The 24,486-nt window shown below is 37.4% G+C and overlaps 6 protein-coding genes across 6 annotated transcripts; 4 read left to right on the top strand and 2 right to left on the bottom strand.

The window, feature by feature from the left end:
- The first annotated feature begins 117 nt into the window (after positions 1 to 117).
- Positions 118 to 957, top strand: LOC17883054. The gene has a single exon (XM_006288688.2). It carries the CDS (start codon positions 235 to 237, stop codon positions 784 to 786), a length of 552 nt encoding a protein of 183 aa, XP_006288750.1. The 5' UTR covers positions 118 to 234; the 3' UTR covers positions 787 to 957.
- A 186-nt stretch (positions 958 to 1,143) lies between these two features.
- LOC17884225 (stearoyl-[acyl-carrier-protein] 9-desaturase 1, chloroplastic) lies at positions 1,144 to 4,311 on the bottom strand. Its single transcript, XM_006287826.2, has 4 exons — positions 3,982 to 4,311; positions 2,337 to 2,841; positions 1,803 to 2,243; positions 1,144 to 1,551 (listed from the first exon to the last, which is right to left on the bottom strand). Exons 1-4 carry the CDS (start codon positions 4,110 to 4,112, stop codon positions 1,429 to 1,431), a joined length of 1,200 nt encoding a protein of 399 aa, XP_006287888.1. The 5' UTR covers positions 4,113 to 4,311; the 3' UTR covers positions 1,144 to 1,428.
- A 1,165-nt stretch (positions 4,312 to 5,476) lies between these two features.
- LOC17881420 (stearoyl-[acyl-carrier-protein] 9-desaturase 3, chloroplastic) lies at positions 5,477 to 8,537 on the bottom strand. Its single transcript, XM_006287838.2, has 3 exons — positions 8,330 to 8,537; positions 6,513 to 7,020; positions 5,477 to 6,174 (listed from the first exon to the last, which is right to left on the bottom strand). The coding sequence occupies exons 1-3, from the start codon at positions 8,437 to 8,439 to the stop codon at positions 5,605 to 5,607; spliced, it is 1,188 nt and encodes a 395-aa protein (XP_006287900.1). The 5' UTR covers positions 8,440 to 8,537; the 3' UTR covers positions 5,477 to 5,604.
- A 2,136-nt stretch (positions 8,538 to 10,673) lies between these two features.
- Positions 10,674 to 12,950, top strand: LOC17884140. Its single transcript, XM_006287549.2, has 2 exons — positions 10,674 to 11,506; positions 12,036 to 12,950. Exons 1-2 carry the CDS (start codon positions 10,692 to 10,694, stop codon positions 12,691 to 12,693), a joined length of 1,473 nt encoding a protein of 490 aa, XP_006287611.1. The 5' UTR covers positions 10,674 to 10,691; the 3' UTR covers positions 12,694 to 12,950.
- Positions 12,951 to 13,128: 178 nt separating this feature from the next.
- On the top strand, positions 13,129 to 20,571 carry LOC17883686 (lisH domain and HEAT repeat-containing protein KIAA1468 homolog). Its single transcript, XM_023781300.1, has 19 exons — positions 13,129 to 13,627; positions 14,129 to 14,281; positions 14,691 to 14,869; positions 15,495 to 15,602; positions 15,951 to 16,121; positions 16,213 to 16,746; positions 16,969 to 17,043; positions 17,121 to 17,249; positions 17,338 to 17,412; positions 17,508 to 17,717; positions 17,878 to 18,030; positions 18,122 to 18,336; positions 18,425 to 18,542; positions 18,633 to 18,768; positions 18,849 to 19,053; positions 19,132 to 19,237; positions 19,327 to 19,467; positions 19,568 to 19,808; positions 19,906 to 20,571. Exons 1-19 carry the CDS (start codon positions 13,429 to 13,431, stop codon positions 20,295 to 20,297), a joined length of 3,540 nt encoding a protein of 1,179 aa, XP_023637068.1. The 5' UTR covers positions 13,129 to 13,428; the 3' UTR covers positions 20,298 to 20,571.
- Positions 20,572 to 21,193: 622 nt separating this feature from the next.
- Positions 21,194 to 21,969, top strand: LOC17881650. The gene has a single exon (XM_006288751.2). It carries the CDS (start codon positions 21,325 to 21,327, stop codon positions 21,808 to 21,810), a length of 486 nt encoding a protein of 161 aa, XP_006288813.1. The 5' UTR covers positions 21,194 to 21,324; the 3' UTR covers positions 21,811 to 21,969.
- Positions 21,970 to 24,486: the final 2,517 nt, after the last annotated feature.

Here is a 24,486-nt window from a genome sequence, read left to right as displayed (position 1 = left end):
TTATTAAAATCAAACTAGCCGTTACACGAAACAGCCGTTCCGAATCGAACAACGGTCATATTTAGAAACCTTTACCTTCTACATAAACAACAAACTCGTTTGTGCTTCTTCTTCATCCCAAACTCACAAATCACACACTCTTCTTCTTCTGATCATCAGAGAAAACGAAACCCATTTCTCAAAATCCCAACTTTTCCAAAAACTCAACTCGGAAAAAATCTCAAAACATCAGTCATGGGTTTCATTTCTTCTTCTTCACCAGTAGAAGAATCTCATTACCATACTCACAAGATCTTCCTTTTCTCCAACTACATCCTTCTCGGTGCCGCTTCGAGCTGCATCTTTCTCACTCTCTCTCTCCGTCTAATCCCTTCAGTCTGCGGATTCCTACTCATCCTCCTCCACGCAACCACCATCGCCGCCGCTGTCTCAGGCTGCGCCGCCGCTTCCTGCGGGAGAAACCGGTGGTACGCTGCTCACATGGTTGCCACCGTGCTCACAGCTATATTCCAAGGCTCTGTCTCTGTTCTCATCTTCACCAACACTTCTAAGTTCCTCGGGAGTCTCAAGTCGTATGTGCGTGAGGAAGATGCTGCTGTGATTTTGAAACTCGGTGGTGGCCTTTGTATTGTGATCTTTTGTCTTGACTGGGTCGTTCTTGTCTGTGCTTTCTTCTTGAAGTACTATGCTTATGTCGATGGTGGTGATGGCATTGCAATGAAGAGAACTGGTAAGGTTCAGAGTGAGGAGAATCCCAAGGACTGGCCATGGCCGTTCCAAGTTTGAAGATTAGTGTCTTTTTGTTGTTTCTGGTGAGAAATGTTGAGTGAGATCAATATCAAATGTTGGTTTTTGATCTGTTTCGGTTGCTATTATTGTGATTTGTTCATTTGTTTTTTTGAGTGTTTGATGTAATTCGTCAATGATCTATTACATATATATAGTCTTTTCCTATGATTCACAATTGGCATTCTTTTGGAATCTACAATTATAAGGCAAAATTCCAATTGGATGAATAAAAATGAAGTGAAACTTGAGCGGGAACACAAAAGGTCGAAGAATCTTCTGTTCATGGGAAGTGGTGTTTTCACATCTGTTACCAGAGAGGAATCAAATTTGAAAGTAGAAAGAACCAAACACACAAGTTTAAATTTAAAATATCTTATTGAACTTGAGAGAAAACATTATAGAACTTGGATACAATACTGCATACAGAAGAGAAGTAACAAATAAATAAAATTGTCAAAACAAAGCAAATTCTTTGGAGGAATTCATTTAAGTAATCCAAACAAAGCATAGTCTAACACATACTTTATCTACACACGTTCCGACATAACATTCTTCTGGCATCATGGTGTTGGTGAAGGAAGATCTTTATAAGCTAGCTTGGGGTTATAATATGGAAGAAATTGTGTAACATTACCTCTCTTAAGCCCTGATCTTTCGACCAAAAATCCAACTGAATGGTATGTTTTTTGCAGCTTCTTTGTTTCTCCCTTGAGCCCTCTCTTCAAGTTTGCGGATCCTAGCAGGCAGTCCACAGAGGTAGTCCTGTTCAAAGCAATTAAAGAAAACCAAAAGTCAGAGTGGATTGTTAAAGAACTCAGATTCTGACTGGATTTCCAGTTTGATGAATCTCCAATTGCACAAGAGAAGTTACAATGCAATTATAGATAGGATAGGTTCTGTAAAGTTCCTTGATGCAAGATAAATTTCTGAACAAAGTAAACAAACTTAATTGAACTCGGAAGTTTCATCTCAAGTAAATAACAAAATTGGTTTCATGGTTCCAATGTTGTTACCTGGGCCCTGTGTCCTTCACTAGAAAGGTCAGACAACTTCTCCACATTCCACCTTTGCACAAGAAACTCCAGTATATCAGCATAGTCCCTGGCAGTGTAGACACCAAGCCTCTGGGCCACGGAAGAGAAGTGGTCAAATAGATTATCATCATGACCATCGTACATCAAATGAGCAGGCATCGAGATCTTTTTCTTCATCATGTCAGCAAAGCCAACGATTGTGGTGTCAGGGTCAATTTCAAAGAGCTTTTCTACGATTTTGGTGTAGGCTGTTTCATGGCGCCTCTCATCAGCAGCAATGGTGCCACAAATCTTCCCAAGTTGAAAGTCTCCAAGATTCTTAGCCAGTCTGGCAGTGTTTCCATGGGAGATGAAGGTTGCTCTTTCTTGAAAAGAAGTGTAGATGAAACCCAGGTAAGGATTGTTTTCAGTTTTTGGATCCTACAAAACAAAACAAGACACAATCAATACGACCAAAAAAGAGACTTGCGGGTTCTGGCTTTATCGAAAAAGCTAGCCATCTTTTAAGCTTACCATTCCAGAACCAATGAGGTATTGAATTGTCTTTTCAATCTGCCTCATGTCCACTCGTCCAGAGAGATAAAGATACTTGTTAAGAAGATCACCATGTCTATTCTCTTCAGCAGTCCATGCCCTCGTCCATACTGCCCAAGGAGAAGGACTTGCTCCCGTCTCATCTCTAACCCCGTCCAATGTATTAATCATGGTCTGATAAGTGGGAAGTGCTTCCTCTGTGATCATATCACCAACAAGCACTACAAAGTAGTCATCAGTAAGCTCCATACACCTTTCTCTTAGCTCCTTCACTTGGTCATAGAATCCTTCTGACTCAGGTTCAGGGAGAAAATCTGTCGGCTGCCATGATTTCTCAACAGGTTTTAAGTAAGCCAACAAGTTCTCTTCAGCCCATCCTTCTAAGGACCTAAAGATCTCCAGCTTTTGAGGTGGCATTGAGTATTTCACCTGGCTATGCACCTCTCGAGGAGGGATATACAGTTTCCTTCCATTCGTATCCGCTCTGCAATTCCAATAATAAACAACATTCTAAAATGATTAATAGGATAATAAGAAAGTTCATAGACTGAAAATGTTGTTATTAACACAACCAACAGAATAAGATGATATGGTTTCGTGTTTTTCAGGTAAACCATTTTGCAAACAACTAAACAAGTTATAGTCTTGAAGAAACCTCCAAACAGGAGAGATTCCCCAAACACGAGAAAAATCAGTTTCTTGAAAAAATAAGAAAAAATACAAACTAACATACGTGGTGGTGTTCAATGTTCATCGTTAACAACAATGGAGGAGGACAACTGCAGCACAACAAGACAAAGCATGCTCTAAATGAAAGGGAAAAAAAATATCTTCTAACCAAAACTAGTATCACCAAAATAACAAGCAACATAAGGAAATATTTCAGACCTAAACTTGACCAACTACAGTACAAAAAAGAAAAACACAGACATAGATGTATGTATGCATGTGCAAGACATAGAAGAAGCTCCAACAACCAAATACAAAGACATTTAAGCCTTTTAACTTTCTTTTTTGTGTGGAATGTGAGTTAAATTTTAAAGGTCTTATTATATACACTAGCAATAAATAAATTAAGAAGGAATTGATGAACATACTACATAGTAGCCTGATAGGCCAACAACCAAATTAAATAATACAATATTCAGAAATAGTAGAGAACAATCCATGCATGCATATGGAGAAGAGTCGGATATTTGAAGAATTACAATGTTATCACTAAAGATTAGTAAAAACCAAAATTTTGACAAAGATTTCCATGTCCGTATCAAAATATTCAAACATGTCCACAGATTCAGCAGAAAGGCAAATACACTGTGTATTGATCATTTCTAAGAACTAAATCAACGAGTGGTTTTATCTTGTTCATAGATACGTTGGAACAGAGCAAACAAGCGTTGATGTGTATTAGTGTAGATATATAAATAAAGCCATGTTAGCAATCGCAAAACCGAAATAAATCTGGATTGATTTAACAAAGAGTGTTTATAAACATTCAAGCGTAGATCATGATGCACAAACTTAAACCTCAGAAATAAAAATTTCTAACAAAAAAATACAGATCATGGTATTAAAGAAAAAAAAAAAGAGAGAGAGCAAAATGGAAATGAAGCGAAAAACTCACGTAGAAGCGGAACGGATAGTGGAAGCCATGAAAACTGTGGAAGATCTGGAGCCATGAGGATGGGAAGAACGGTGAGAAACGGATGAGGAAGAGGAAAAAGCGATCCGATCCATAGCCATAGCCATAGCCATTGTTTGTTTTTATGTGCCCCTTCAAACACCAAATAAAATAGAACGAAAAAAAAGAGAAGAGATTGGAGAAATAAAAGAAATAAGAGAAAGTATTTTCGATGATAACAGAGTGATAAAATGTTTAGGATATCTAAAGGAGAGGGAATCAGAGAAAGGAAGGGTGAAGAAACGAAACGATCAATTTCAGACTAAACTCTGGAACGTGATTATTCCAGCAAGTGTACCTACGTTACATTTATTGCATAATCAAAAGCTTTCTTTTTTTTACATCACTGCCATTTTCTTCACCTGTTTTATCTATCTCTTGTCCTTATTTGCTTGAAGAAATAATAAATTCTAATCGGCCCATGGGCCTCCGTTGCTGCTTTATTCGTCGAAACACGCTATTGCATGTCGTTTTGTTGTATCATGCTGTCGAAGCAAAATATCATATTACGCGACAAAGATCTTTGGTATGACGGTAGAGACAAAAAACATTGTCACTCATATGTTACATGTCGTCATTACAATAAACGCTTTTTTTTTTTTCCTTTTCTTGATAGAAGTATTATCGCTTCTTGTGACGATGAGTTCCCGATATGATGGATTTACTCATTCATATATGCTAGTAATTAATGCCCGGAATGTTTAGTGGAAGATTCTTCACAAATCACAAGTGTTCATGTCGTCATACCGCGCGCCGCTGCAACGTAACTACAACTCTTAATAGTTGTAATAAGCTTATGTCTTCTCCATACTTTGCAAACAATGTGAGTTCAAAGGATATAATAGATGCGTCTTCTTGAAGTACACTCTCGACAGCCAGTGGATTTAATCAATATTGGTCATATAACGAGAAGGCATGACACAAGAAGTGTGGGAAATATAAATCATAAGTACATATACATCCACCATTGGATCAATCTTTTGTACTGGTTTTCAAGTGATTCACGCATGCAAGGCTCTCTATAACAAGCGTACAAACTGGCTCAAATAGGACGGACAGTACAATATCCGCAATGTATTGTCTATAAGTATCCTCCTTGTTGTAGTCACCAGTTGTTGTACTTTCAAGACTCCCAAAGTTAATAAAGCTTCACGAGGAGGATATGATTGAATACATGTAGGCATTTCATATAGTAATTAAGCGGATCACATAACATGATATACCTTATAAAGTTCACAACCAAAACAATAGTATTTACTTATTATACATGGGTAACACATCTTAAAAGTATAATCATTTCCAACAAAAACACATATAAATTTAAAATATTTTGTAATGTTGTAAAAAAAAAAACTTTGAATTATTTTAAGAACAAACGATGAACATATAAAGTCCTGCACTAGTAAGAAAAAAAAAATATGAGAACGTGAGATTCATATAAATAAAAAACTGAAACATAGTTTGGTAACCCAGTTCATACCCAAATTCACATTTTGGACCACAAAAACATAGTTTATTTATTTATAATTGTTTGGTTATTTCATTGTTAATTGTTTCAAAATATATCTATAGTTTCACATCTCTACCAAAAACCCAGCTAAACGAAACAGAAGGTTTTGACCCAAGTTTGACCCTATCGTTAGCTCTTTCCTCTAACCTCTTGATCCTCTGCGGCAAGGTGCACAGATAATCCTGTGCTCTCCTTCCTTCGCCTGACAACCCCAAACCCAAACTCTCTACCTTCCACCGCCGCAACAGAAACTCGAGTATCCCAGCGTAATCCGCCGCCGTGTAAACTCCAATTCGCTGCGCCACGGCAGCGTAATGGTCGAACAGATCGTTATCTCTCCCGTCGTGCATAAGATGAGCCGGCATCGTGATACGCTTCTTCATCATACTCGCCAGCGCCAGAACCGTTCCGTCGGGATCGATCTCGAACAGCTTCTCTACGATCTTCGTGTACGCCGTCTCGTGACGCTTCTCGTCAGCTGCGATGGTGCCGCAGATCTTCGCGAGTGTGGCATCCCCGTAGGTTGTGGCTAGCCTCGCCGTGTTGCCGTGAGAGATGAACGTAGCTCGCTCTTGGAATGAAGTGTAGATGAAGCCATTGTATGGATTGTTCTCAAATTTCGAATCCTGAACCGTTGTACCAAAAACAACATTAATATGTAACACTTATATACTAATGATCAAATGTTCTAAATTGCGAAATATGCTCACATAATAAAGGAAATAAAAACATTATAAGACTTGTGAAAAAATCAGTTTTTATATATTTATGAAACTATAATTAATGAAAACTCTCAAATTCATCATATATTTCAAAATTTCCAATGATTCCTAGAAACTTTTCCCTAAACCGATATTTTGTAAAAAGATAACCAAAAAGAAGAAAGACCAAATTTCATATGAAAAAATAAATGCTAAGGAAATGATAAGTAGATATAGTAAAAAAGAATGGAATGAATACTTACCATACCAGAACCAATAAGATATTGTATAGTCTTCTCAACATGTCGCATATCAACACGACCAGTAAGATAAAGATACTTGTTGAGTAAGTCACCGTGACGGTTTTCCTCAGCCGTCCACGCTCGAATCCACACCGCCCACGGCGATACACTCCCACCGGTTTCATCTTTAACGCCGTCAAGAGTGTTTAACGTCGTTTGATATGTCGGAAGTGCTTCCTCCGTGATCATGTCTCCCACAAGAACTACAAAGTAATCGTCAGGTATCTCTTTCGTTCGCTCTCTTATCTCTCTCACTCGGTCGTAGAACTCTTCGTCGTTCTCCGGGGCAGGTAAAAAGTCTTGTGGTTGCCATGAATCTTCGACCGGTTTGAGATAAGGCAATAGTTTGTGTTCTGCCCAATTCTCCATTGATTTGAAGATCTCAAGTTTCTCTTGTGGTATTGTGTGTGTTATTTGGTTATTCACTTCTTTGATGGGTCGAAACTGATTGCATGTTTCCTTCTTTTGCCTGCAAATTAAAAAAAACAAAAAAAAAAAACACAATTTATTATCAAACACAAATATAGAAATGGGGATCATGTGTACTTTGAAAGAGATTTTGCGATATCTTTAAAGAGTACAAACTATAAAAGCGTAGATAGTGCGTTTATAGTAACACTTTGAAATTTATGACAATAAACTCGATAAGTATATAAAAACAAACTATTTTTGGAAAAAGGAATTGCAGTGGTTACGTTATCATTTAACAAGAAAGTTATAACATATTTTTGGTAACATGTACCAATTTAACATAAAATGTAAAATACTAAAATAAGGTTTTTGATTGTATCATTGCAATATATTTGTTTTTCATGAAAAAAATATTTCATTGTATGTAAAAGAAAAAAATGGTGATGATATTGATTGGTCGATTAGTCCTATCGTTTTTAGTTGAAGAGGGTAGTGTCACCACATCCAGATTGGAATTTTGGACGTTGTTGATAATACTGAATTTAATATATTTCAACTAAACATCTGTACAATTTTTACCAGAAACAAACAAAAAAACAACAACGTGTGTTCAATAATTTTTGCATGGTGGGGTGAAATTGTGAAAAAACAAACCAATATTGTACTTCGCCTAAAACAAAAATAAAAAATTTCTTTACAAATCAACCGTATTTGTAAATCAAAATGATCTCTATATATATATAGTCTTTACGATTATCTAATTAATGTAATGATGATCGGTGACCAATCACCAAATGATGCATACACAACACACGCATGCAGACAGACGCACAAACGCATAAAGTTGCATACCAGATATAAAGCATAGTGAATAAGTGATTCTGCAATATGATAAAAGCTATCAGGTGGACCAAAAAAAGTTGACATCATCATCATGATACGAATATGGGATTAACGAAGATACATAGAAGAATCCAATGACTTAAAAACAGTATTATTATAGTCCCCATTGGACGACATCGCGAAATAATGAATCATGAGTCATCTATGCATATAATAAACATTAAGACCTCCCATAGTGAGTAAAAAAGACTTTAAAGAAACTGCGGAATTGTTTTATTTTTTATTTATTCGAGTTCAGAAAACGACGCTTTGGTTTTAGATATTCAATCACATGATAAAATATAAGACAGTAGTAGTAATTATGATATTCATGTTATGCTTAAGAGCCTATATATCTAAACTATGTTCTAATATAGATGTCTAAAAAGAAAAAGAAAAAAGAAAAAAAGAAGAAGAAGAGAGAAATCGATCGAAGATCTAATAAGAATGAGTAAATGAAAAAGAAAGTGAATATTATATCGTACCTAGCAGGGTTCGTGGTGACACATGAAACTCGAAGACGACGAGAAGGAGAAGATCCACGGCGAGGAGATGTAATAGCCGCCGGCGAGGTGAAAAGCAAAGCCATCGACATTTTCTCTCTCTCTCGGCAAGCTAGCAGATTTTTCTTTCTCTCTCTCTCTCTCTCTCTCTTGTGTCCTTGTTGTGCGGTTACAAAGGAGGGATGTGTACTCTTATATATATACACATGCACAAACAAGAGAGTTGACTAGAGTTGGAGTGTTCTGTCCTCTTCTTGATTTATTTACATCTGTGATTAATTATACTATATACTATACTCCGTAAGCAACCATGTCCATGGACATCTGTTTAAGTTTAACTTATAAGGTAGTGTATTCTGATTGTTTTTTAAAAAAAAATATCATCAATCTTCCTCAATGTAAAACTCCCGTAGAAAAAGCCATTGTTTCCGTGAAGAATATATAGGAAAACTCCCCGTAGACAAATGAAATACTTACTCAGTAACAAAAAAATCAATTCACAATAATAAGCAAGCAAAATAACATGCAAAAACACATTAATTATATTTATTTAATCTCCCAAATATGATTTTTTAAAAACATATATACGTAATACATTTTTTTATATACTACTATATAATTACGAGTTAGAGCTCAGAAGTAGTCGATAAAAAATCATTGTCTACAAAAACTGATCGATTTGCTACGTAATTTCTAAAAATAGGAGCCTTCCTAGGGGCCTAGGGGGTTTTCCAAATTTGTGTTATGTTGCTTTTTTTAAGAAAGTATATTATTTTCTTAGAATAACCTGTCATTTCTTGAAATATATCTTGTATATTTGCTTGTGGAACTATGGATTATAATTCAATCCATGATATTTTTTGTTCTGTTTTCAAGTAATAACTTCTTCATTGGAGGTCTAGTCAAAAGTTTACGAAACGTTCCGAAATGAATGAACCAAAAACCATGGGAAAGTAATCAAAAACCAAAAACAAGAAAAGAGACGTAACACAAGAACGTAATATTTTTCTTCACAAGAAAGGTCATGTTAGTAAAGTCGTAACCGACGGTCTATACTGGATGTTGCTCGAAAGTAAAGTTGTCGCAAAGCAAAGTTTGGTTTTTGTAACATTGAGCGACTTGAGAAGTCACCAAATATCAAAGACTTGATTAACGTTATTGAAAGCTAATTCTTTAGTCACATACTATTGTTTAAGTATGCTATTCCGATCTGTGGTTGATCGTTCAACTTAATGAAGAACCTACTAAGTAAAGCATATTAACACCTACACCCAAAAAAAAGAAACCTATTTACTCTCATTTGAGAGATTTCTTGCATTCTGAAAATCGCATTGCGAAGGAAGGTTATTATAAATGATAAACTATTGATTGTGTTTGTTGAATATAACAACAAATTTTGATCTTCTTTTTAGGTAACCGATGATTTTTAATTATTTTTTAATTAATTTCTAACGTATAAACGTTACATAAATTTATAAATAAAATATGGTACTTTTTATTTGTCAGATATCGGTATATAAAATTGAGAGTAAAATATTAAAAAAAATTGCAAAAAGAATTCAATTTTTTATTTTGTAAATTTTATGATGAATTTTAAATTATTAGTTTCGAAAATTAATTTATATATCTTTTAAGATATCATGTATAGAGATGTTGAAATGTTAAATATCTTATTTATTTATCTTCCCATTGTTGATTTTTGTTTCAAGATTTTTGAATACATGATCATTCTAAATGTGCATGATAAGCTGGATTATTCATCAAGTTTGTCAGAATAAACGAGTTTACATGTTCCTATTGCTTACTTTTGATATCAACTCTAAAACGACGATGAATTTGGTTTTGTGTTCTCTTATTGATGAAGAATTGTTTATCTTTTTTGAACAAAACTAAACCGAGCTAAATTGAACCCAAACCAAAACCAGAAATAAACCCAAATTCACACTCTTAATCGGCACTAGCAAAACCGAAATTGTACCAAACCAAATTCTGGATGATTTGAACCAAAGTCACCAACTAAAATCCCTTTTCGAAATCGAATAAAGCAGAAATACTAACCCGGGTCGTGTAGATTCCACCAAACTTGAATTATTCTTCACCCGACCCGGTTATAAACCCGTTTTAAAAGTCACGCGCTCGGGAATATCAGTACACGGAGGACCCACATTTCTATGCTGATACATTCAGTTTTAATGATAACGTTACCGTCACAGCGAAGCTACACTATATACCTTTGGATTCGATTAAAAAAGTATTCGCCGCTTATAAACGGAGTTTGCCCCGAAAAATTAGGAGAAGGAAGAAGTAAACCCCCCCCCCCCCTCCCTCCCCCAATCGCACCACCATGACCGCCGTCTCCACCATTTCCGCCGCCGTAACGGAAGGCGCGAATGTTGTTACGCCGAGATGGATTAATAAGGGAATAAATGGAAAGTTACGGGTGATGTGTAGGTATGGCGGTAATATAGTTTCACTTCCGCAGACGAAATCGCCGCGCTACCTCGGCGGAGATACTCGAATCGTCGCCGTTCCTCCCTCCGCGGAAACGTGTTTAGCCTCTCTTGTTAGCCACCTCAGGGTTACGCTCGGAATCTCTTATCCTTTCAAGGTTAAATATCAGCTTCCTGATCAAGAACTGGATTCGCTTATCTCCGTGGAGACGGATGAGGATGTTCAGATCATGATGGAGGAACATGGATATCTCTTCACCGAGTCTTCGATTCCTCAATCGCGTATACGATTGTTTCTTTTCCCCTCCAAATCGCAATCGAATGATGCTGGTGCGAGTCAGGGAGATTCGGCTCAGTGTAAAACGGAGACTGATATCGATTGGCTTGGAATCCAAGAGTCTAAGCCTATTCTTCACGAGCTGGCTCAACCGGTGCTTCAGCACCCAAAGACTGATACGTGGTTCGTAGACGCGTTGAAGAGCGCGGAGATGATGCAGACTGGGCGCAATAATAGTGCAAGTAGCGGAAGCGGAGATGGTAACAGCAGCGGTCTTTGTGGACAGGAGTCGATGATGCTCGACACTAATTCGTCCTTTGGCTCAACATCATCCTCCGTTTCTTCGAGCAATTTGCCTCCGATCAAAAGCACCGGCGAGGACAACTCAGTAAATTCGCAGGTCAAATTTGCACCAGTAGAATCGGTGACAAGGTATCCTATGCTCTAGCTGCTTGTTTACACTGTTTAATTGCTTTATCGAATAGTTTTAGGTGTAAGCGTTCTGAAAGTCTTACTTGTTCATTTGTTGTCTGGGAACGCAAATGACCATGCCAATGGCACAGATGAATTTGGTAATGTTGCAACATGTGGGGTGATATATAACTTACATGTTTAAGTACAAAAATTTGAAGTTCTTGGAGTGATACTGTTGCAGAGTTAGGTTCTCTTCTATATGTATATGATCTGTGAATAAGTTCATAGGCTTAGGCATTCAATACCTTGTCTTTTTTTTTTTGCGATTGCGTAAGGACCTTTTGTTATGGTGGTGAACATCTATGCTCTCAACGTATATTATTCTTTGTGTGGTATTCAGCGACGGTTGTTAGTTTCATCATTCATAAGCTATAGTTATTCTATCATTTGAAGTTGGGCTATATGTAATTCTATAGAGAGATGTCACATGCTATTGTTCAAATGTTATTTTTTAGCTGATAACCCTTTTGTCTTACCGTATGAACAGCTACAACAGCGCAGTCACCCCAATCTCTTCTCACGAGCTACCTACACACTCACATGTTTTGGAGAACAAGTTGTCTTCAAACTTCTACGAGAATGGGTTAAACAGACATGTTCCAATCCCAGTTTCCGGGTATCCACCATTTATGAACCAAGCTCAACAGCAACAAATCCAGGTCATTTACACGGGAAATCCTTACATTACCGGAAACTCACCTATGGCATTGCCTGCCACAGCATACCATCACACAAACCACACCCATTATCAGTTTCCGCCGCAACCATACCCAATATATTACATTCCAGTGGAGCAGTACAGTTCGAGGCATGTTCAAGCACCGCCTGTGAAATCTGGTACTGTTTTAAACTCCCACCAAGTTGATTCCTCAGTGGTCCGGACCAGCAGCCCTCTAGCACCAGAGTTGTCCTCACAAGTTCACCCTCCAGCCAAGCCTGTTGATTCATCTGTACAAACATCAAGCGAAGCTGCTCCTAGTACCACTTCCAGAGATTCTTTCGTCTATAACACCAACGTTGATGACAATGATATAGCTCGTGCTCAGATTTACAAATCTCAGCCTCCAGCGCCTAAAGTACCGTCGCAGTGTCAAACCAAGATACTAACCGAAGCTTTGGGTCAGCTACACACCCACAATTCTTGAGAGAACTAAGAATCCGTTCTCATGTAGCTTCACTTTTGGGTATTTGGTTTTACAGGTTTGTTTTGGTTCCCATACATATTATACATGCTTCTGTTTTTTTTTTTTTTTTTTTTTTTTTTTTTGTCTCTTTCAGTCAAGGAGATCCTTCATCCTTGTTCGCCTTCTTTCACTCACTTTGTTGTAACACGGAAGTTTACGGGGTTTTCATCTTTCCAAAAACATTTTATAAAGAAATTTGTAATATTCATACATTCATTTTTGTCCTCTTGGTGATTGATGAGAATTCATCGAACGTATTTTACGATGGTTTTTGTTGGTAGTCTGCGGAATAATTATGCTATCTTACATGTTTTTACCAGCAATTAGCCAAAAGACTATGCACTTTCTATAAAATTTTACAATTTCAATTCAAACTACAGTAGAACGAGCTATGAAAACGTTGACTTTTCTCGAAATCGTCTAGGCACGCACGCATACCGTCCACGTGTCCTTAGTGCTTAACACAGTTGGGTTCAACTAATCCACGATGTACCATTACACTGTTGCACGTGATTCGTACCGTCACTCTCTTCCGGAGTGACTCATCGGCAAGAACACCGACACGATCTGGTGAATCGAATCGGATCGGATCGAGAGAGTGAATTCTCTATCGGAATGCACAAAGATATTGGAACGAAAGAGGTGTTTCCTCTGATTGGGTTTTAGGGTTCCCGTGAAAGAAGAAGAAAACTAAACATGGACGCGGAGCGATCGTCGTTGTGCAACTTTTTTGTGAACTTCCTGATGGAGGAGAACTACCTCTTGACGGCATTTGAGCTTCTTCACGAACTCCTCGATGATGGCCGCGATGCCCAAGCAATTCGTCTTAAGGAGTTCTTCGCTGATCCTTCCCGTTTCCCTCCTGATCTGATTTCTCGGTATAATTCAATTCGAGGTTCGCCAGTTCTTCGCATTGCGTTTGTATCCGCCTCTCATTGTTATTTTATTTGTTACCGACATTGTCTGCTAAATCGTACCTCTAAGTGTGGTTGAGCTGCGTTAAGTTTTAGTGATCTTTTGGGGATCTATTGTAGTTGTGTGAAGAAATCGATTATCTTATTTGGTCTTACGTTAATTCAGAAAGCAGTTGAACGTGTAAAGGTTAGATCATGGGCATGTTTTCGAAGTTGGGAAAAGCACAGGTGTCAACAAAATGATTGAGAAATCCTGAAAATGTATTTGTTGCGCATCAAATTGTTCTCTTCTCATAGTCTAAGTTTGAAAAACAATCACAATTGAAGGTTTCTTGAAAGGTGACTGGTCAGCTTGTTTCATGACCATGTCGTATCTTGTGTCTTATTCTGAGGTTTTTTATTATATACCTTTTGGTTAGCTTCAGGGTTTCTAAGACAATATCGTTGGTAGAGTAGCTAGTAATTTTTACCCTGCAATACAGTTGCGGATCCACAAAGTTTGTTGGAGGAGAAAGAAGCGTTAGCTGAGAAACTAGCTATCAGCGAATATGAATTTCGTCTAGCTCAGGAGGATATTACAAGATTGAAAACTGAAGGACAGAAGAAATCTGATCATTCTATTGACAAGTCTGAAGGTAATCCATAACTCAAATATTTATTCTGCTCTTTCTCTTCTCATAGTAAATCTTCTACTTCGATAAATGTGTATGCATCGATACTCTGTTCATGTTTCGTGCCATGAAGTCGGTAATTAAGGTTTCAGAAGTTTCAGTGATGACAGACCGGTTAGGGAGTCTACTTTAACTAAATCTTTATATAGAAATTATAGAAATTTTTCCTCTTTTTTTTTCTTTGCAATAAGTATTTGCTAGTCTAGGTTTCAGTTCCCCTCCATTGGCTATCTCCTCTTTATTTTCGTTTTTCTCAATGGAGATATTTTCTGCATAGGTTTACTTTATGCAAGCAACCATTTATAATGCACATTCGTGCACGATAGCAGCTTAATCACCAAACTATGTCCTTATACTGTTCGTAATTTCTCAGAGTTGGACTCAGATGAGTATGGAAACAACAGACCAGAGATTCAACGGAAAAAGAAAGATTTTTCCTTCACAGATATAGGGCCTTTGAAGACCAATGAACGTCGAGACCTAAACTGTGCAGTGAAAGAATATCTTCTTCTTGCAGGTTACAGGCTTACCGCTATGACATTTTATGAGGAGGTATCTTAATTTGATGTCTATATGTTTATCATTTTTTCTTGCGTGCTACAACCCACCTAGTTAAATTTGTTTTATGTTTATCTTCTGTTTTTTTGGGTCTGATTTCTGCAAACGCCATTCTGGAATCTTGATTAGCTTTTTTTTTCTTTTCGCTTTTTTCGCTTTTTTGCCTATTTTGGCCTCATTGCCACTCCATCTAGGTAAGTTGTAATGAAGAATAACTAAAAAGTAACCGGACCTTTTTAGTAGCTTATTTCAGTTTTTAGTTTTCCATTTTTTTTGTAACTCTCTATGGTGAAGCTGTCTAAGACTTATCTCTTCTGAAGGTTGTCTTCCTACATTTCAAAACCTCAAAAAAAGAGAAGAAATCGTCATCTCTCTTTTGGTTAGCTTTTCCTTTAGAAGCTGCTGATACTGTCTTGTGGTTGGGTTTGAGTTGATGTATTTGCTAGGTTTTTGGTTAATCTTTCTCTTTTGTAATTTAGTTTATAGACCAAAACTAAGTTTCAGGTCTGAATTATCTGCAACTCCAGAAGGAGAAACAGAAGTGTTTGAGCTATTTCCCCGTGCTGGTATTGTATATGGAACAACTTTGTAAATATGATGTATGTTCTGTTTATCTCAGGTGACAGACCAGAACTTGGACGTTTGGCAGGACAGTCCAGCACATGTGCCTGATGCCTTGCGCTATTATTACTATCAGTACCTTTCATCAACTTCAGAAGCAGCTGAGGTTATTTACTGAAAGCTTAATTTGCATCTTCATCAAATTGAACTGATGCTGTCAGAAAGATCAATAGCTTGACACTTAGTTCTTGGACGTTATTTTCTTATACAGAACCAAGTTCCCTCTCCTTTTGCCTCTCCATTTTTCCCTTTAGCTATTTCTGAAACTTGATGCGATTTTGATTGTGGGGTGGTTATGTAGAATGGGAGCTTGATTTAAGTGCAACTTTTTGTATTTTAGAATTAGACTAAGTACTTAAGTTCAATTTTGAGCATATGTGAGAATAAAGATCTACCAGAACGTTCTATGCAGTTTACTTTGAATTTCTCATGGTTCATAATTTCTTGGATGCAGGAGAAAATAGCCATGCTTCAGGAGAATGAATCGCTGAGAAAGGAGATTGAGAGGCTAAACAAAGAAAAGGATGGACTACATAAGAGCAATGAAAATTTCGAAGAGCAAATCAGTGCTTTTAACAAGTCTACGGAATCACTTCAGAAGGATCTTAGGGATAGAGAAAAGCAGGTAGTCATTTTTTATAGACTGGATATCTTAAAGAGACGGACTCTTTCATATCTGAAATGTAAATACCTGAAATGACACTGATAGTTTTCAGGTGCAAAGTTTGAAGCAATCCTCAGAGCATCAAAGGAGGATCCTCAATGACTGTAGGGCTGAGATCACTTCTCTTAAAATGCATATTGAAGGGTCTCGTGCTGGTCAATACATGTCAGCGAATGAAGGTGATCTTGTAAAATTACAATCCAAGGAAAATGTCGAGGAACAGATAAGCTCTCTGCCAAAGGAAGTTGAGAAACCAATAGTTGAAAAGGATGGTGGTTTGATTTCTGAAAGTTCTATACTGGCTGACAAAGGGCACATACAAACAGAAGACGATCTGGTGGTGGAAGAAGTTAAGAATATAATAGCTGATCAAAGCGAGGTGGCAACAGAGGCAACTAATATAATTTATGCCGACAATAGTACTTTAGAGAACCAGAAAGAAGTCTCAAACTATTTGTTAAGTCCATCAAACGGTAGTTTTTCACCCAGTAAACTTGGAAACATCTTGATAGTGGATTCTGGTATTGGTCGTGGCTCTAACTCAAAATCAGACAATGCAAATGGTGAAGCTGCTTCTGAGGAAATGGCAAGTCTTGATCATGCTTTGGAGTACTTGCTCTTATATCATGAATGCTCTGTTTTTTTCACCTTTGCCTGATGATCTAAAACTTTGATAGAGGTCATGTGACATGTCATCTCGTCAGAGAAATTGGTAGCAGTCAATGTAGCTGTCTGCTGTCCTTCCGCTATATTTTGCTAATGTTTTTGTCAATAAAGGTTAGATTGGTTTTTTGAATATCTTTTACAGGGTATAGGAACGATTCAGATACTCGCAGATGCTTTGCCAAAGATTGTTCCGTATGTTCTGATAAACCATCGAGAGGTTTGAGTTCTTTTTCAAATTTTACCAGCCAGGGGCAGTGGATGAAAGATTAATTATTTGTTTTCTTTGGCTGATAGGAACTCCTTCCCCTGATGATGTGTGCAATTGAGCGGCATCCAGTTAGCAGTACAAGAGACTCCTTGACTCATACGCTGTTCAACCTGATCAAACGTCCAGATGAACAGCAGAGGCGTATTATTATGGATGTAGGTTACAGCATTAAATTCTACGCTTTCATTATGTATAATAATACTTCTAAGGTTTTGAGCTTGAGGCCTATTACTGTTATCTCAGGCATGTGTTAGCCTATCAAGGAATGTTGGGGAAATGAGAACAGAAACAGAATTGCTTCCACAGTGCTGGGAACAGGTGAATGCTTCTCTTGCTTTACAAGTTGTTTGTGCCGCTTTGAAATGTGTTATTTTCTTAATATGATGATTACATGCTCTTTGTGTATATTTCAGATAAATCATACATATGAAGAACGCAGACTGCTAGTTGCTCAATCATGTGGGGACCTTGCAGAATATGTCCGCCCTGAGATACGCGACTCTCTTATTTTGTCCATCGTACAACAACTCATTGAAGATTCTGCCACCGTCGTACGAGAAGCTGCAGCTCATAATCTGGCATTGCTGCTTCCACTTTTTCCGAATACAGACAAATATTTCAAGGTCAGTGTCACTAAATTTGCAGCTCTAAACAGGCTGATTACAGGATTTCTAGGATATGGTGGTGTCTTTAGGTTGGCATGAGACAATAGAATAGACGTACCACGTGCGGTTATTATAAATAAAACCATGCTACAAAACCAGCTTTCTACTTGTTTATTAGGTCGAGGAGATGATGTTTCAGCTGATATGTGATCCATCTGGCCTGGTGGTTGAAACCACATTGAAAGAACTACTTCCTGCGGTGATAAAATGGGGTAACAGGCTGGATCATATTTTGAGAGTTCTTCTCTCTCACACATTGAGCTCTGCTCAGGTATAGACTCAATACATTATCCATCCAATTTAAGATTGTAACTGTGAATGGTTGTTTGGAAAACCTCATTTCAAGTACTTTTCATTTGCAGCACTGCCCGCCCCTTTCTGGAGTTGAAGGGTCATTGGAGTCTCATCTACGAGTCTTAGGTGAACGTGAGCGATGGAACATTGATGTCCTGCTAAGAATGCTCATGGAGTTGCTTCCAGCTATTCACCAGAAGGCAATGGAAACATGTCCTTTTTCTTCTATCGCAAAGTCAGAGGAATCTGCATTCTCTGTTTCTTTGCTTGAGACCTATGCCGAGTAAGCTTCTCAACTACTCTTGACGACAAAAAATTCTTCTAGTTTCTGACATCCTCTCGTATATTATCTGACTGGAATTTCTGACCAGGGGACGTTCTGAGTGGCCTATGTTTGAATGGATGCATGTTGATTGCTTTGCTAACTTGTTGCAACTGGCATGCATGTTGCCCCAGAAGGAAGACCATTTGAGAAATCGGATAACAAAGGTATAAATTGTGTTGGCAACTGTTCTCTTATCTTTTATTGATCTTAGTATTACTTACTAATATATGAAATTCCTCCGTACTGGTTTCTAGTTTCTCTTGGCTGTATCTGAACTTTTTGGAAGTTCCTACCTAACTCACATTGAGTTACCTGTGTTTTTGGTGGCTGTTGGAAACGATGAGGCTGATCTTCAATTCTTACCTTCTGCAATCCATCCAAGGATAAAAGGTTACTTAATTGCTGGATAGAAAGCGACAGAAAAATTCCTTAAAATAGGATCTCACATGATTCTTATTTCCTTTCTCCAGGCCTGAAACCAAGAACTGCTGTAGCCAATAGGCTTGCCACTCTTTGTATTCTACCACTTCTTTTGGCAGGAGTTCTTGGTGCACCAAGTAAACGCGAAGAGTTAACTATCTTCTTACGACAACTCTTAGTTGAGAGCAAAACAAAAGAAAAAAACCAGTCGTCGAAGCACAGTAGCGAAGTTTTGGATGCAGTTCGCTTCCTTTGGTACGTGTTCTTAAGTTCCACTATTAATTATGTTTTCCTGGAACGTCTTATTCTTACTAATGTACTCAAACATTACAGCACTTTTGAGGAGCACCATAACATGATATTTGGGATTTTGTGGGAAATGGTCGTGGATTCCACTGCAGAACTCAAAATCAACGCTGCTAAGCTGTTGAAGACTATCGTAAGCTTCTCAACAACAACTACGCACACATAAAGTTCACCTTTTTCCCAAGTTTTCTTTCATAAGCTTTGTTATATATACTTGCATAGGTTCCATATATCGACGCCAAAGTAGCTTCTGCCAATGTATTACCAGCCTTGATCACTCTTGGCTCGGACCAGAACCTGAATGTGAAATACGCAAGCATAGATGCATTTGGATCTGTAGCACAGCATTTCAAAGTGGACATGGTAATAATGCATAATAAAAACTCTCGAATTACTTAATGTTAATGGCATAAGAAAATTCTCGGATTACTTTTATGCGCTAATTAAATTGTGTATGCTGCAGATTGTTGATAAAATCCTAGTCCAGATGGATGCTTTTCTCGAAGATGGTTCTCATGAGGCTATAATTGCAGTCATTCGTGCACTCTTAGTTGCTATTCCGCACACAACAGAACGGCTTCGAGATTATCTTTTGTCCAAGATTTTACAACTCTCGGCAAGTCCAAGCTCTTCAACAGACGTAAATCGTCGCCGAGAAAGAGCTAACGCGTTCTGTGAAGCCATCCGTGCACTTGATGCAACAGGTAGGAGTATCAAAACCAAAATGTTCGTATTCTTTTTTCATACATGTTTCAATGTTCAAAGGTTAACTCGTTTTTGTTTTGAAACATGTTTCTGAAGATCTGTCTCAAACAAGTGTCCGAGAATACCTCCTTCCAGCGATACAAAACCTACTGAAAGATCCAGACGCGCTTGATCCAGCCCACAAGGAGGCGTTAGAGATCACAATGAAGGAGAGATCAGGTGGGACATTTGAAGCAATTAGTAAAGCAATGGGTGCACATTTGGGGATTGCATCATCTGTGACAAGCTTGTTTGGAGAAGGTGGCTTGTTGGGGAAAAAAGAAGCAACGGAAACCACAGCGATTGCACCGTCATCACCAACAGTTCAGGGACCGGAGTCACCAAAGGTTATGGCTGCAGCGACAGAAGACACCAGATTCAGACGTATCATGAGAGGCAACTTCACAGAGATGCTAAGGAGTAAAGCCAAGAACCAAGATGAGACATAGCCACAAAATCACTAAACCGTAATGTAAACCAGGTTTTTTGTTTGGTTCAGTTAATGTTTCTATTGCATATATTATTAATACTAGAGTAATAAAATCATGTTATTTTCTTATTTTGGCTTGGTGAGTACTGTTTTAATGCTATTCTCTCTTTTAGCTATTTAGTTTTACTTAGGAAGAAGACAGAATATGTTTTATTTTTTTAAGGCCAGAGGCTTATTCATCTGTGTATACTAAAAATAATATCTTCTTGTACGCAATGCAGTGTTATTCTCAAGTATTGTGAAGCATATGAAAATTGGAAAAAGTTGCAGTTTGCACTCCAGTGCGAATTAATTAAAAAATTTAGGTGGTCAGTATATATATATTGGTTCCCTTAATTTAATGTTTGTTGAGACAGTTTTGATGAGACTGACTGGAATGATAATTATTACTCGATTTCACCAAGACAGACAAGAACACAAAAGTAAATAAATGCACAAATTTTATGTCAAAAGCGGGTCAATTATTGTCCAGACATTGATGGGCTTTTTTCGTGTGTAGTAGAAGTAGACAGAGTGGGCCTCGCACGCGTGGTTAGGCTAAATGACAAATTGAGAAGGGGCCTCGTAGTAAGCGTGATTAGACAGACTATTCCCTGTTAATGTAATTTTAGACTTGTCTCGGTGGAGATTATGGCTTTATATACACGTGTCAGGTGCTTCCAAACATTTTTTTTTGGGGTTTTATGTCGCATGAAATATACTACTCCGCAAGTAGAGCGAGCGATTAAATGAACTTTTCTTTTACAATTGCGATTTGGTAAATTTTATATGCGTATAAATCTAATTTTAACTAAGATTACACATAAACCCATTACTTTAAATTTTGATTTATTATTATTATGAACACTTCGCCGTTGCTAAGTTGCTAACTTCTCGCATCTTCTATAAATGTGACAGAACTAAAAACAAAAACAAAAAAAAAAGAGTAAAAAGGAAGAAGATTCGCGATCGGACGGCGAACTCTCGATCCACCGTCGGATCTCACCATGTCACTCTCGCGGCTACACAAATTCAAGCTCTTCGCCGCGCATCGTAGCTTGGAGGCATCCGCCGCCGGGAACCCCACGATGAGTCCGACGAAGAGCCCTGTATTTGATCTCCGGCGACGCAAAACCCTGCGGATGTTGTTCGAAAAGAGCTCCGAAGGTCGCAGGCGTAATCTCCGACAGATCCTTGAGGATTCACCGGAATCTGATGGAAATTCCGGGAAGAATAAAAGGGGCAACCGCCGTGCTAGGCGTAAATTGAAAGAGCTTTTGGTCACATCGCCGTCTCCGCCGCTCAATGGTGGAGAAGAGATAGAGAGAGGAGGAGGTGGAGAAGAGAGGAGGGAGAATATGTCGCCGGTCGGTGGTGAGGGGAGAGAGTTAACGGGTCGAAGATTGGGTTCGTCCGGTTCGGTTCAATCATTTCGGTTTAGGATTTTGAGAAAACCGTGGCGACCAGTCCTGCTTACTATTCCTGAACAATAATTAAGAAAAAAAAAAAATCATTTTGTTCTCTAAAATTTGTCTCCTTTTTTATTTTGCTTTTCCTTATATAAAACATAGTACTGTATACTAAAAAAAGAAAAAATGTTGATGAGATCTTCTAGTTATAAAATGTGATTTATAATTTCCATGGCTTTGTTATTACTCCGTGGATTATAAGATTTTTTGACTAATCGTTACTCTCTATGATTTTGTTAGTTTAAGTAAAAGAGGTTGTGCTTTGTGAATTAAAAAAAGAGCAAAACAGAACAAATGTTCGAGTTAGGTTAATTTAAATAAAACCATTGGATCTAGTGAATCTTTTGAAGTAGAAGAGGACAAACTTACCACATGTGGTAAACTATATTCTATATAGTTTTTTTATATTTTGGTTTTGGAGTGTAACATGATATATTATTATATAGTTTAGAGAAGTGGTTTTGAAAAGTTCGCAACGGCTCTGTCTCGAGAGAGCCAAACAAAAATGATTTGGGGGTTAAGTTTATGGAGAGCAAAATGAAAAAAAAAAAAAATAGGAAGCCCATGCCATGCCATGAGGAAGGAGACACACGCGTTTGCTTCTTCTTAAAGTTTGTCTTTCTTCTTTTTGTATATGACAGATGACGAATTTGATAGAATAAAGTGTAAAATAGTATCATTTAGGAATGAAATGTGTAGTAGGCTTATAAAAGAAGTGTCTATGTTGTCTAGCAGTAGCAGAGAATGGTGTTTCTTCTATTTCTTTCTCTTAGTACTCCAGAGTGCAACTGTCCTATATTCGAATCAGTACCGTCTCAGCAGCAGCAGCAGCATCTCTGTACCCTTAAAGTTAAGATTGTAGGCCAAAAATGAAAAAGAAAAGATTGGTCCAGTTCTCAGCTTCTCGCTTCCTAATAAAAGGCCCAAATATATATCCTTTGTATGTATTAATGGGCCTTAATAGTTTTGATGGGCTACTCCGGCTCAATTAAAACAACAAAGCCCGGCTCTAACTCTCTTGTCGTAATTATTTATGTAATGAAGCGCGTAAATCACACCGCGCACGCATAACTCTGTATAGTCGAGTTAAATAGTTCACATTCCCAACTTGCTTATGAAAGGGACAAAGGTCTCTCTGTCTCTCTCTCTCTCTACAAAGTCTAGTGGAACATTTTTATTTCTCATAGTGCATTATACATTTTTCTAGATCTAACTTTTCATTTTATTTGCTTTATTATTCCCCTTTTTCTCTTAATAATTATTATTGGACATTTCCTTTCTTTTTTTTGTTTGCCGTCAATATTAATTATTTGTACATACAGTACATTGTATAAAAGGGTCACATAAATAACTTCATAGATAATAATTACCCTCTCTCCTCTTGGAGTGCCATAAAAATCAGCTTCGGATTATAAAGAAGAGGACCACAGAAGTTTTGTACCCTTTTACCAACGAGAAGATTCAATTTCAATCACTCAATCCCAGTAGTACTGTATGTACACCATTGAAAGATCAAACGCTCAAATCAAATCACTTGGTTAAGTTTTTAGATTGCTAAAACATGGGACACATATGGTTCACAACTGCTTCGTGTATGCTTCTACTTACCTCTTTCAACCACCTATCTCAACTACCCCTTTTCATCCGCATGAACTTATCTATCATGTATGACTGGTAACCAAAGGAATAGTAGAACCTAGCTCCAACATCATTAACTAACTTTAATCATAGCCAATATTATTTACAAAGGAGAAATATATATATATATATATATATATATATATATTGAGAGAAGATAAGTTGTGGATCCTACAAACCAGGGAGATAGGCCGGGGAAGAGGATAAAACTATATAATTCCCACTAATTAGGAAAGAATTGTTCTACTCAGAGCAATTATTATCACAAAATCCAGCTTCGTCCTTACCCAAATCGATCATCGTACGTACTGTGGTTTGCTCCGGTTACATTCTCACTCCAGTTTTGACTTTTTTGAGACATTGAAAAACATCCGTTCAATGATTTGACTCTTTCTTACCAAGCAACCAGGGAAAAAAATATTACGTTTGCCATCTTAAATTTCACAGACAGGACATTAACTGTTGTTGTTCTCGAAATTACAGTATATTGCTTACTTTACAGTGCTTGTCTTTAATTCGATTCACCATTTGATTTTGTCGAGATTATATACGGTTGCCACTACTATAGTTAAGACTTTGATTAATTAGTAGTATTTGCAGTTTGTTTACTGTATTTGTTTCACTCCAAACGCGTCGTCAATGTAGACATGTAGTGTAGTTAGTAGTTACCTCTAAATAAAACATGTTTTTCCCCCTTATATAAACTTTAAAAACACAATATATTAAGTAAACCATGTATGTTTTGCTTTTGAGATATGTCCGCTATATAAAATTAAAAAACTTAATAGATTAGAACTGTTTAAACTTTAAAATAATATATTAAGTAACAAAATGAAAGTTAAAAGATGACGTATAGGTGCGTGAATCGTGATCGAATACAATGCAGACGTCAAGGCGGTATCGGATACCGATTCAATATATGGTATTGGACTATTGGTGGTGTAAGCCTGCCAGTTGTAACATGTCTAAAAGTAAGAATCACGTGCATGTTATGAATAAAAAAATAGTTAGACGACTGGAGTTAAAAGGTTAAAAGGTTAAAACTTTGTTTGGTCTTTTTCT

The sequence above is a fragment of the Capsella rubella genome, unplaced genomic scaffold (genome assembly GCF_000375325.1).
Source record: "Capsella rubella cultivar Monte Gargano unplaced genomic scaffold, Caprub1_0 scaffold_6, whole genome shotgun sequence".
NCBI lineage: Eukaryota > Viridiplantae > Streptophyta > Magnoliopsida > Brassicales > Brassicaceae > Capsella > Capsella rubella.
This window is presented reverse-complemented; position numbering and strand designations above follow the sequence as displayed.

What these genes read in the sequence shown, in the direction of transcription:
- LOC17884140 (XM_006287549.2), top strand. Translation starts at nt 10,692, where the DNA reads ATGACCGCCGTCTCCACCATTTCCGCCGCCGTAACGGAAGGCGCGAAT. An exon ending in CCAGTAGAATCGGTGACAAG is followed by an intron (nt 11,507 to 12,035) that starts GTATCCTATGCT and finishes CCGTATGAACAG; the next exon opens with CTACAACAGCGCAGTCACCC.
- LOC17883686 (XM_023781300.1), top strand. Translation starts at nt 13,429, where the DNA reads ATGGACGCGGAGCGATCGTCGTTGTGCAACTTTTTTGTGAACTTCCTG. An exon ending in AGAGGCGTATTATTATGGAT is followed by an intron (nt 17,250 to 17,337) that starts GTAGGTTACAGC and finishes CTGTTATCTCAG; the next exon opens with GCATGTGTTAGCCTATCAAG. An exon ending in CCGTGCACTTGATGCAACAG is followed by an intron (nt 19,809 to 19,905) that starts GTAGGAGTATCA and finishes ATGTTTCTGAAG; the next exon opens with ATCTGTCTCAAACAAGTGTC.
- LOC17884225 (XM_006287826.2), bottom strand. Translation starts at nt 4,112, where the DNA reads ATGGCTATGGCTATGGCTATGGATCGGATCGCTTTTTCCTCTTCCTCA. An exon ending in ACTATCCGTTCCGCTTCTAC is followed by an intron (nt 2,842 to 3,981) that starts GTGAGTTTTTCG and finishes TTGGAATTGCAG; the next exon opens with AGCGGATACGAATGGAAGGA. An exon ending in GTGAAGGACACAGGGCCCAG is followed by an intron (nt 1,552 to 1,802) that starts GTAACAACATTG and finishes TGCTTTGAACAG; the next exon opens with GACTACCTCTGTGGACTGCC.
- LOC17881420 (XM_006287838.2), bottom strand. Translation starts at nt 8,439, where the DNA reads ATGTCGATGGCTTTGCTTTTCACCTCGCCGGCGGCTATTACATCTCCT. An exon ending in GTCACCACGAACCCTGCTAG is followed by an intron (nt 7,021 to 8,329) that starts GTACGATATAAT and finishes TTTAATTTGCAG; the next exon opens with GCAAAAGAAGGAAACATGCA. An exon ending in ATCTTATTGGTTCTGGTATG is followed by an intron (nt 6,175 to 6,512) that starts GTAAGTATTCAT and finishes ACAACGGTTCAG; the next exon opens with GATTCGAAATTTGAGAACAA.
- LOC17883054 (XM_006288688.2), top strand. Translation starts at nt 235, where the DNA reads ATGGGTTTCATTTCTTCTTCTTCACCAGTAGAAGAATCTCATTACCAT.
- LOC17881650 (XM_006288751.2), top strand. Translation starts at nt 21,325, where the DNA reads ATGTCACTCTCGCGGCTACACAAATTCAAGCTCTTCGCCGCGCATCGT.